The 12,255-nt window shown below is 49.4% G+C and overlaps 2 protein-coding genes across 6 annotated transcripts in view; both read right to left on the reverse strand.

Moving 5' to 3' along the window:
* LOC109261422 (butyrophilin-like protein 1) overlaps positions 1-12,255 on the reverse strand; it is a 97,282-nt gene that overhangs the window by 12,565 nt on the left and 72,462 nt on the right. The gene's annotated exons all lie outside the window — the stretch shown is intronic.
* LOC109260702 (butyrophilin-like protein 1) overlaps positions 1-12,255 on the reverse strand; it is a 76,348-nt gene that overhangs the window by 10,916 nt on the left and 53,177 nt on the right. Inside the window, exons 1-2 of one of the 5 annotated variants that reach the window (XM_019439102.2) lie at positions 2,758-3,079; positions 1,785-1,913 (exon numbers count right to left, since the gene is read on the reverse strand). The exons of 1 other annotated variant lie outside the window; for it this stretch is intronic. In XM_019439102.2, the coding sequence (XP_019294647.2) occupies positions 1,785-1,869 (85 nt within the window). In that variant the 5' untranslated portion in view covers positions 1,870-1,913; positions 2,758-3,079. Of the gene's footprint in view, positions 1-1,784; positions 1,951-2,757; positions 3,080-12,255 lie in introns of those variants that run through there. 3 more of the 5 variants (XM_019439100.2, XM_019439101.2, XM_019439099.2) reach the window with 3 other exon arrangements.

A 12,255-nucleotide genomic window follows, 5' to 3' on the forward strand; every position in this document is an offset into this window, starting at 1 on the left:
ACCCAAATCACCACCACTTTTCACAGGCCTTGGTCTTCTGAGACGTGGTGGACATGTCACGACATGACATTTCTGCAGAAAGAACCCTGTTAGATCTCCAAAGAGTGACTTCTCATCTCCTGTGCTACTCGACTTTAGCTGAGTCACTATCTGTCTCACCTGAGGAATGACAGTGACTAGTCTCCCTGGGACTATCCTCTTCCCAGCCCCATTTGTGTGACCCTTTTAACCTGTAAGTAAAACCATGTCCCCTCTCTATCCAAGCCCTCCAATGCCTCTCTGGTTCCTGAAGTGACCTGCAAGCCCAATAAGGATGATCGCTCAGTGCTCTCTGACATCCAACTCTTGTTTCTCTTTCTTGCTCAATCTGTTCCACCCAACACGTGCCTCTTCTGCTCCTTCAACACCCAGGCACACTGCCTGCTTTGCTCTGGCTGCTCCCCACTCTGGAAACCCTCTTTCCATGGGGATCCAGACAGGATGGTACTCCACATCTTCATTCCCATCTCACTGCCTACACCGACCACCTTATGGAGCACTGCTGCCCGCCCACACACCCTCCTGCACTGCTGACTGCCCACCCTGCTCTACTTCCTTCTCCCATACTGTCCACTCCTCTAACAGACATAGATACCATGGAGTTGAGGTAGTTAGTACTCGCTGTCTCCTGCCAGAATGTAAGCTCTGTGGAGATAGGGACTCTGGTTTGTACATAGATCAGCACCTTACACAAACTTCATACCCTGTAAATATGTATGGAATGTAATGAATTAATAACCAAATAACTAGTTAGATACCAATAGAGCCAGCAAACAAAAAATAAAAGGAAATTTATTTTCACACTTTCACAGTGAAATTCACATTTTTTTACTTTGTAAGACATAAACTCATTGGACAACTGTCTTGGTCCCCTTCCCTTATTTTATGGTCCTGGGACTCTTCCTTTTTTTTTAATTTATTTATTTACATTCAAATTAGTTAACATACAGTGTAGTATTGGTTTCAAGAGTAGGACCCAGTGATTCATCACTTGCATATGACACCCAGTGCTCATCCCAACAAGTGCCCTCCTTACTGCCCATCATACATTTAGCCCATCCCCTACCCACCTCTCCTCTAGCAGTCCTCAGTTTGTTCTCTGTATTTAAGAGACTCTAATGGTTTGCCTCCCTCTCTGTTTTTATCTTACTTTTCCTTCCCCTCTGCTGTTTTGTTTCTTAAATTCTACATATGAGTGAAATCATATGGTATTTGTCTCTCTCTGACTCATCTCGCTTAGCATAACACCCTCAAGTTCCATCCACATTGTTGCAAATGGTAAGATTTCATTCTTTTTGCTCACCAAGTAGTATTCCATTGTACATCTATACTGTTTCATATTTATCTATTAAGTAGTCAATGGACATTTGGGCTCTTTCCAATACTTTGGCTATTGTTGATAGTGCTATTATAAACATTGGGGTGCATGCGCCACTTTTAATCAGTACATTGGTTTCCTTTGGATAAATACCTAGTAGTGCAATTGCTGAGTTGCAGGGTGGTTTTATTGTTAATATTTTGAGGAACCTCCATACTGTGTTCTAGAGTGGATGCACCATGTTGCATTTGGTGCTGGGAATCTTCTTAAATATTTAATTATACCTAGTTGTTGGGGGATCACCAGACCTTTCCTACAGCTAGGGCCTCCACCAATAACCATCTGTCCTGATGGAGACACAGCAGGGCTCCCAGAGGCTCTCGCCCACCCAAGGGAGATGCAGGAAGGGGGATGGGGACACACTTACCTGCAGACCCCCCAGCAGGCAACTGGAAGAAGAGAAGCAGGGAGGCGAGACGGGAGAGCAAAGAGCCTCTGCGGCAATCCTCCATTTCCTCAGGGCTGGGGAGACACAGGGCAGGAGGCAGGAGAACACCTACAGAAACGAGGAGGGCCAGCCCACAGCTCTGGGCCTCAGAACAGACAGAAGGGGTCAGGGCTGATAATAATCCCCAGAATAAGAAGAATTTTTGTTACTAGTCATTATGCTGATGGGGCTGGGGTCCCAGGACAAAGGGTGCTCAGGACAAAGGAACTGGCCTTACTCCCAACAGAGGGCTCCATCAATTCCCCATGAAAAGTTGATCCTCATCCTCTATATCTCTGAGGAGTTTCTGCCTCAGGACAAAGGAATCCAGGAGGGGGCTGCCTGGGTAGCTTAGTCGGTTAAATAGCTGACCCTTAATTCCAGCTCAGGTCTTGATCTCAAGTCATGAGTTCAAGCCCCACGTTGGCACAGCGCGCGAAGCCTACTTAAAAAAAAAAATAAGAGGATCCCAGGAGAGAGAGAGCACAGAAACGATAAAATGCGTCCTGGTCAGACAAAAAAGGTTTCAAACCACCTACTGCTGGGTGGAGTGGGGGTCCGGCAGCAAATAGTACTGAGAAGAACAGATTCTGGAGGTGACTGCTGACTTCTCCAGATTCAGCCACTCTCTAGGCAACCACCTTAGGCTAGTTTCTTGACCTGTTCTGCCTCAGTTTCCTCAATGTCAAGTGGGGATAGTAATGGGATCTCACCCCAACATGCAAGGATGTAGTGCTACACAAACGTCAATAAATGAATGAAGTGCAGGCATCACTGTATTTCTCCTGGGTCTTCTCAGATTCTCATTATTACCCAGCACCACCACCCTCACCACAAGCTCAGCCACTTCCTCAAAGCCAGCTGCTCCCACCTTTCCTTTTATTGGCCAAAAGCATCTTCAGAACCAACTTACCTGCTTAGAAAGCTGAGACTTCTGGAATGTCTCTAACTCAGTAGTGTGAGATCTCAGCAGACCCCAAATCCGCTCTCAAAGATTGCACTTGCAGTTAGCTGCTCTGAGCCCCAAACCCTGCTTCCAATTCCAACGTTGGGTGCCATAGGGTATTCTTGCCTGAGAGGCAAGTGGTTCCCAGATGCGTGGGGAAGCAGAACCTGAACAGGTTAGAGGGGTCTGAGCCAAAACAGGGTCCTGGGCCCCCACTAAGCACTCCCAGACAGGAGAGTCCACCCTTCTCTGACTCCTGCACCATTTGAAAGTGAAAGATTACAAAAAACAATCCCAGCAGACTCTGCCCTGCCCTCTGGATGGTGCACCCCAGTTATCAGTAAGGAAGCAACGTGATCAGAGCCACAGAAACAGGGCAGGTACAGGTCCACTGACCCACCCTGCAGGGAGTCACACAGAGGTACAGACTCAGCAATAGTTTGATGAACAACTGCTACTCTCCAGGTTGGCTAACTTCTAAACCATAAGCAGAGAGTGTGTATGGCACAGCCAAGACTAATACCTAACCCTATGCATGGCTGTTCACTACTGAGACTCTTCATGACAGTTGGTGAATACCATCAGGCAAGAGTCTTTGAAAAGCCCCTGGTGTAGCTGCTTTGCTTTTCTTCACCCGGAGACCACATAGGTGTGGCAACAGAGAGGTTACTACTGGGCATCAGGAGCTTCCAGGACCAGTTCCAGGACTCTGGCCCTGCCCAAGCTGAATGGACAGCACCCTGTGGCTTGTTAGTATTTTACAAGTATGCATGGCCTGGATACACCATTCAGTCCCCTCCCTGCCAGGCTGCAGTGTGCTCTAGGAAAGATGGATGTTATGGTCTCTGAAGGAAAACCCTGGAGCACTGGGGCTTCCTCCAGCCCCTCCCTACCTGTATGTTCCCATCTCAGCAGGACACCTTGGTTCACTCAGTTACATCTGCCGGAAACTGGAGGGTCATTCCACTACACAGTCCATGTTCCCACCCAGTCTACCTCCAATGCACCAGAAATGTTCAAGACTTTTCTCAAATCCATATCCGTGGCCAGTACCTAGTTCCTGGCCACCCCCATTTCTCCCCTGGCCCAAACAGGGTGTCCCTGCTTCCCCATGAGTGTCCCCTGCCCACCTCCAGCCTGACCTCCTCAAGTTCATTTTCCTTCCAAGGTCATGATCCTCTCAAGTCAGATCTGCCTTATCTGTTCAAGGGATCCCCCTATAAACCTCTTGTCTGTGATTCCCAGGGCACAGCTTCCTCTCTGACCTCTTTCCATCACTCTGCCAGTTGTCCCTCACTGGCCTGAGTTAGTTCCTCCAGTGACTTCCTCCGTTCCGAAGCCTCGGGCCTTCTCACAAGTCATTGTATCATCTTGCTCTCTCATTCTCTCTCTCTCTCTCTCTCTCCCTCTCTCTCTCTCTCATCCCCCAAACTCCTTAACGTCTCAGTCTTGCCTAATGTGACCTTCCTCAGAGGAATCCTCGCCCACCTGCTCATCCCCATACGTGCCCCATATACGTACTTGTTGGAGTTTTACTGGCACCCTGTCCTCCAGCACAGCTCTGACATTGGTTCTTCTGTGGAATGTCTGTGGCATCCACAAAGAGAGGCACTGTGTGCCCTGCTCACATGCCCAGGACACCGTAAACAATAAACTTTGCTTGAGCTCATTTGCAGAGGACTCACTGCAGCAGCCCATTGGCTACTCAGCCTTGTCCAAATTTGGAAAACATTTCATTCCACTGAGAAACACAAAGACGGTTAACTCTGACCTAAACAAGTCAGCCCAGCCCCTCGGTGGTAGGACCCCACCATCTTTCCTGCTCCTTGTTTCTTCCTGCCCCAAATACATATGCTTCACCGAAACATCCCCAGGCTAGAAACTCAGATTCAACCACCTTTGCTTACTCCCTCAAGCCTGCCCAGTGCTCGGGTGTTCATGAGTTAAGTGACTGGTGTTAAGACACTAGCTTGGGCTACAGCTTCCCTGGTCACATTTCTGCCAGGTTGTTGTCATTTATCTTCATTCTACAGGAGACGAAACCAAATCTCTCAGAGTTTTGCAACCACACACCCAGCAAAGCCTCACCCAGCCTGCATTCACTCTTGATTGTTCTGAATAATTCACTGGATTTGTTTTCATGAAACAAGGCCTGACTGGCTCATGGTGCATGGGCTTGATAGTTTTCTGCCTAGATGTCTGATCTGAGATATTAAAACTCTGCACAAATCCAAGACCTCTGGGTATATCTGAACACATCCCAGGTTGTCATCCGCAAAGGTCTATTCTGCCAATATCCACTTAGACTTGGAACTATTGGGAAAATGTACCTTAACGGAAAAATAACAAATGAGGGGAGGCTGGGTGACTCAGTCCATTAAGCATTTCACTCTTGATTTTGGCTCAGGTCACGATCTCACAGTTTGTGGGATCAAGTCCCTTGTCGGGCTCTGTGCTGAGAGAGGAGCCTGCTTGGGATTCTTTCTCTCCCTCTCTTTTTGTCCTTTGCCCACTCACGTGGGTGCACACACTCACTCTCTCTCAAAAATAAATAACCTTTTTAAAAAGTCAATATTTTTTTAAAAAAGAAATAAAAATAACAAATGAGATAAGGACCAATATCAGCTTCCAGGTCTACCCCCCCCCACCCATGCCACCACCAATCCCTGCCCAACAGGGAGACTCCTCAAGGCCTAAGAGACATTAGGGGAATTTGATGAAAAGACTGTGGGAAGAATTTGACTGAGTTCCTACTAAGTGCCAGGAATTGGGCTACACAAGTTGTATTTATGACACTTCATTTTCACACATGCACACAGAGATGAAGGAAGACATGAGCCCTGCCCTCTATTAACCTTTAATCCAGGAACTTCCTAGAGGAGGGAAAGCTGGACCTGCAAGGTGCACCCCTCCTTACTGCCCCACATGACCCAGTCCACGAGCCCAGCCCAGCCCCTAGCTCCACACAGCTCTGGGTGAAAAAGGAGCAGGAAGAGGACCTTGAACTCAGCAACAGACCAGAATGATATGGCCAGAAAGCTTATCTCCCTTGAAGGCCAGTCCTTCGATCCCAGGATGGGAGGAAGGGGAGAGGAAGGAATGACAAAGCACAGGGAAGATGTTCCTGAAGGACACTGGAAGGACACCTAGGGACACTGCAGGAAGGACACCACACAGCAAACTTCACCGTCCTCCCCCAGCTCTCAAACTCATGTTCCAGCTGTTCGTCAACAAATACTGTCCACTGGCCATGAATGATTTTTCTTGCTCAATATAAGTGATCCCGATGCTAGTGTGTTAATATTATACTTTCTCCTTTAACAGCCATGTAATGCCTCTTATCTTTAGTTGTTTCAAGTACTTTTGAAACACTTTTCAGATAAAAACTGAAGCCATAAATCAACGGCTAATATAAAAAGAAGTGTAATTTTAAAATGTGACATTTGGTGGAAAGGATTAAACCTCATCTTTAAAAATCTGCAATGTGGTGAATCTTAATTTATTTTGACGCTGTGAAGGTCAAGGTTCACTGGGTTATCTTCCACTGCAGGAAAAAAGTTTATACAAGTGTTTCCTGCTTGTTTGGTATCTGGAAAAACTGAAAAATAACAGGAAACACACACACACATACACACATGCGCGTACACACACATAAGGCGATAGTTTCCGTGTAGATTTCAAAATGTTCCTTCCTTTTCTAACCAGCATGACCACGCTGGTGGGTTGAGCTCTGCCCTGGGAGTCTGCTGAGGACAAGACCAAGGGCTCAGTGGGGATGATCAGTATCCCCTGAGTCTGCACACCTGCCCCTCTGGTGAGCACAGCCCTTCCTAATGGAGGCTGTCTTCCCATATCTGAACTATCCCACCAAAGATGCCTCAGAAAATTCCTTAGACCCTTACTCATTCCCAGGACTGGGGCCTGCCCAGGCCTCTTAGAGGTCGACTGCAAAGCCCAACTGGCCAGGGCACCTGCCCCGGCACCCTCTGAATGCGCAAGTCCCTTTGCTTCCAAAGTCTGAGATTCCTGGGGACATGAAGAGGCATCACTTCCACCCCTCTGAGCTATATAAAGGCAAAGGACTGAGACCAGGGAGAAAGACATTCTTATAGAAATTTTAATAAATTTTATTACGCCATCAATTAGCAAAAGATAAATAAGAAATTGAAAGAAAGCCAAGAGAAAAATGGTGTAAGAATGGAAAGAACAGGGGAAAAAAAGAATGGAAAGAGCAAGAAGAAAGAAGTGAAGGAGGGAGAGGAAAAGGGAGAACAGAATGACGGAGGGAGGGAAGGGCAAGCAGGGAGGAAAGGAAAGGGAAAAGAGAAGGTGCAAGCCCCACCTTGCATTCAGCCCTGATATATCTGGGGACAAGACACCTGAATGGGACACAGGTATGCCCACAGTGTCTCAAGTACATTCACTAGTCACTGAGATGTCAGTGAATGTTTTGCAGTGAGTGAATACAAGTACCGCCCACATAGAGGTGACCCAGTCATAACCTGGGAAGCATTTACTCACTCTCCCAATCCCATGTAGATCAGGCCCATCCACAGTCAAGGCTGAAACAGTTAAGTCCTTGTAGGAGGGTGAGTGCAAAGTTATGGGAAAAGGGCCTGGAGATCTGCTACTTTAGCCTCTGACCTTGAAAGAATCAGAGGAGAGAGGCCCGAGGCAGAAAAGTCAGGAGGGGCCCTGGCCAAGCTTGAGAGGCTGATTCTAACAGTCCCCAGCATGCCCAACACCCTGTTCCTCCATGTCAGGGAGACTTGCCTCCACAGGCTGAGCTGTAGGCTGAAGCCCTGAGGCCAGGCCCCAGCTCACTACTGACTTTCACCAAATACTCAGGCCCACCATTTATCTAGTGCTATTTCACTCTGGTCATTATGTACTTTGTTTCAATAAATGACTTACTCTAATCCTCAGAGGAGAGTCTTTCCTCACTTTAAAGCTGAGAGACAGAAGCTGAAGAATACACGGGGACACGGGGACCTGCCCAGGGCCAAACCCTACTTGACGCTGGTCCACCCCAAAACTCAGGTGAGCCCTAAACAGAGGGCACCAGATTGGAGGCCCTGGGCCCAGAAATCCTCTCTAAAGTAGCAGGTCTCAGAGACGGAAGCAGGAGGACTATGCTGCAGCAGCTGCCTGGGAGGCAACCAGACAGAGGGTGCTGTGAGGGGAGAGCAACCCTGGAGACCCTACCAAGTCTCCCAGATTCCATCAGGCTCTGCTGCCCCCTTGTGGCCAGCATGCACAGCACCGAAGGAGCGCTTCCCTGCGGGAGGACAGAGGGACAGAGACAGATACAATCTTATAAATGTGGATGGGAACATAGGAAACCAAGCACAAAAGACCGCAGCCTACAGGACTCCTGATAGATGAAATTAGAGAACAGGCAAAACGGAAGGCAAAACGGATCCGCGGTGGCAGAAGGCCGATGAGGAGTTCCGTGGCACTGAGGGGTAGTTAGGACAGGAAAGGACACCACATAGTTATCCTGGGGTGGTGGGGCTTAATTCATACTTATCGACTTACTGAAGTTAGCTTATTCATTTTATTTATTATTTTTATTTTATGTATTTATTGTAATTAAATATTATTCATTTTTAAAGAACAAAACTGAGTTCCCACAGGAAAGTGCTGGGACAGATGTCAGCATCTCTGTCCAACCAAGTCTCCACACATTGGTTTGGCTCCCCATTCTCACTGTTCCTCTAAAGCCTGGTAGGGTGAGGATCCCCCTTCACAGACACCCCCATACATACACACACACACACACACACACACACACACACATCACTGCATCCTGTCTTTGCAAAAGGTCCACACTGCCAGGCCTTGGTTCTGCCATTTCCCCACACCAAAAGCTATCTTCTCCACCTGCCCCATCCCCTTTCACCCCTCACTGTGCCCCTAGTGAAAGGTCATAGGACACAATCTCTACACTCACTTGTTCAGCGGGCATCTATTGACAGCTGGCTTCAAGCATCTGGGGGAGACAAAGAAAGTCTCTTGCCCCAGACATTCTCACAACCTGGCCACTTAACATGACACATGGCAAAGCAGAGAAACCGCAAGGCAATGTGAGCAAGAAGCGTGGACCCTCAGATACGCTAAAGATACGATACACCTAAGGGAGGCCCTGGGCAGACTTGCTGGAGAAGTGCCCTAGGTTTGCAATGTTGACTCCCCTTGAGAAACTCCAAATTCCCTGGAACAAAGCTGGAAGTGGCTAGTCCAAGTGTGACACCTCTGAGAAGACAGCTTCCTTGCTGAGGAGACACTGACTCAGAGTTGGAACCAGAGATTCAAGGTAGAGGGAGGGAGTTAAAGATTGAATCCCAAGAGGGTGAGCGATGGAAAGGAAGCTGAAGATTCTGCCTTACAGTTTGTGGTGAGAAAAGCACAGCACTGAGTGAGGAGAGAGGGTCTCCCACCACATGGAAACTCAGTTCTTAGCCAGCCCACCTGAGGCCAGAGTGTGAGAGAAGAGAGGTGGAGGGCCCCAGAAGGAAGCAGAATTCCATTAAGATGGTTCAATTACAAAGTTGTAAAGAAGTAATTTATCTGGGGATGGGTGGGACAAGGGAACAGCAGGGGCTTCTGAGGCACCTGAGAGCCTTTATTCCTCCTCCCAGCCTTAAAGGGACAGGGAAGAGGAGCCCAGATACTGGCAGGGAGGGAGGGAGAATACCCCACCTACTCTCCCTCCACCAGAGCCTCCCTCTAGTGCCTCCCATTGGCTGTACCCGGTGAGAAGCCACCAGCAAGTCCCTAAGCCCTTGCTCCCTGTGATCAATCCAGGGAGTCAGTGTCCCCAGTTACAGAGTGAGGCAGGGAAAGGTGAGAAAAGACAAGGAAGAGGGGGCAGACAGGGAGTAACACAACAAAGGACAAAGGGACTCAGGGGAAGAGGCTAACATGAGAACCCCCACCTGATCCATCTCTGCCACAAGCACCTTCCCAAGTGATCCAACTACTGCTTCTGCCAGATGACAACCCTCCCCCCAACAAAGATAAGGACACCAGTGACAAGCCCAGTGAGTGGGGAATCTGGGTGCATATAGAGGTTGGAGAGGTAGGGAGGCCTGCCAGGCAGCTCTAGAGTGGACAAAACACAATTTTTGATGTCTCCAGGCCCGAAGTCATACCCCAGACTAGGAACGGTGGGGAGCCTCCCAGCAGGTATTTGAGAAGACCTGAGGACTAGGTTCTATGTAGGTTTACCCCCAGGAGCCTTCCCCAGGGACAGCCCCCATCCACTTCTGCCACCATCACCACCACAGAGGCCAGGAAGAATCACCCCCTGCATCCTTTTAGTTCACACTCAAAAGGTAGAGATTCATTTTTAGAGAACTTTGCATAGGAAATGCAAAAGGAAACATAAGGACACAGAAAAGAAGGATTGTCAACATACAAGGCTCTCAGGGGCCTATACAATGACAGCTGGCCAGGGGGCCAAGCACGGTAGCTGAGTGGGACCAGCCTCAGGCTATTCCAGAACCACCTCCTCTCCCCAAGTCTCTCACCCCATTGAGCTCTGAGGCTGTTCCCCATGCCCCAGATTTACTCTGCAGATGTCTCTCCATCCCCTCAGGACTCTCCTGTCACACCTGTCTGCTCTGGGAAGCCCAGTGCCTTAACCCCATGATCCCAGCTCCCCCTCTCCCACCTTGCCTTCCTGCACTCACCAGCCCTATTCTCGTGCACCACCCTCACCCACACAGACTAGCTTCTGTGGGCAACAACCATCCTCAATTTCCTTTGACCGGCCCCTCCACGTCTTCCCTGCCACTCAGTTCTTCTCAGTCCCTCCTCAAATTACTCACTGCCATCAGGTGTCAGATAGGAGACCCAAAGGAGCCCTGGAAACTTCTAGTTCAAACCCTTGGGTTCAAGTTATCCACTGACCTTGCTCACCATTTCCCACTCTATCTTCTCTACCTCTAAAGTGATACCCTCTCCTTGGCTAAAAATGCAGATGGGCAGAGGGAGTGCCTCCCAATGATTGTAGCTGGCTGCCTCTCCCTGAGGCAACCTGGCCTTCCCTGGCCATGGGCCTTCCCCCATTGCAGGATAAGAGTCCTGTCATGCCCTAGACCTGCACCCAGCACATGTACACTGCCCGTCTTCCAGAGTGCCAAGCCTGGCCACTGGCTTCTGAAGAGGTCTGCAGGGCACAGGCCACACCTGCACCTGCTGGGAGACAAGAGATCAGCCTGCTCCTCCCCCTTTCCACAGCCAAGAGTTGGACACCCTCAGTGGGCAGAAGCCCAGCACCCACACTTCAAGGAGGCCTTCCCCCCAGGGAGCAGGCGACAGGTCACATTCACCAAAGGATATGCTTTGGGGGTATGGGGGTGAAAAGTCTTCCAGAAGCTTCCTAAGGGCCTCCCCTTTTCCCAAGTCCCAGAGGTCACAGAAGGGGAGAGTCTTCAAGCCTCAACTGCACCCAAGGAGCTCCTGTGCCCAGAGGGGCAGAGTCCACAGTGCCTCTGCCCACATCCAGCCCAGAGCTCTCCCTTTCAGGAAAGGGAATCAAGAGTTTGGGGTTAGATGTGTTTCTGTTGACTTTTTGTTAGACATCTTGGTGGGGAGTGGAAGACACAGTTGAACATGTAGGTCTTAAGCCCAAGAAAAGTTCTAGAGCGCCTGGGTGGCTCAGTCAGTTGAGCATCCGACTTGGACTGAGGTCATGATCTTGCAGTTTGTGAATTCAAAGCCTGCATCGGGCTCTGTGCTGACAGCTCAGAGCCTGGAGCCTGCTTTGATTCTGTGTCTCCCTCTCTCTCTGCCCATCCCCTGCTCATTCTCTCTCTCTCTCTCTCTCTCTCTCTCTCTCTCTCTCCCTCAAAAAAAAAAATAAATAAGCATTATTTAAAAAAAGAAAAGTTCTGGGCTGGAAACATCCTTTGTGTGGCTACAGGACCATTTGATGGTGGTCAGAGCTGTGGGGATGGAGAACAGCTGGCTTCTCTCTGAGCTTCCACAGGGGATGTTCATACCACCTCCCTTCACATCCACAGTTTTACTTATTATAGCTGTCCAGGTCTCCCACATAGTTTGGGAACCTCTGGAGGGCAGTGGAAGGTCAAAGATCCTTTAGCACAGGCAGATCCTCCCAACACCTAAAGCTGGGTCAGGCCCAGAGAACCCATGAGGAAGGTACCATGCTGGGCAGCTCTTGCCCCGTGACTGTGCCAGGCTGGGGCCCAGGACCCAGGAGAGCCATTCCCAGCCTTTCCATCAAGATAGGCCATGGACCAGAGACTTTACCTCTTGTCCCAAACACCCAGGGAGGGTGGGTTGTGAGTAGACCAGAGCAGCCCACGCAGGTAGCTAGCTGCCAATCTCAACACCTCTGGCTGCCTTCGCTGCACGATGACCTCTCTGCCCCCACATCACGCATCTTGGGACCCTCTGCATCCTCACTGAGTCTGCCCTCTAAACAGTTCGCCACAG

Source organism: Panthera pardus, unplaced genomic scaffold (assembly GCF_024362965.1).
Source record: "Panthera pardus isolate Hobbes unplaced genomic scaffold, ASM2436296v1 HiC_scaffold_17, whole genome shotgun sequence".
Classification (NCBI taxonomy): domain Eukaryota; kingdom Metazoa; phylum Chordata; class Mammalia; order Carnivora; family Felidae; genus Panthera; species Panthera pardus.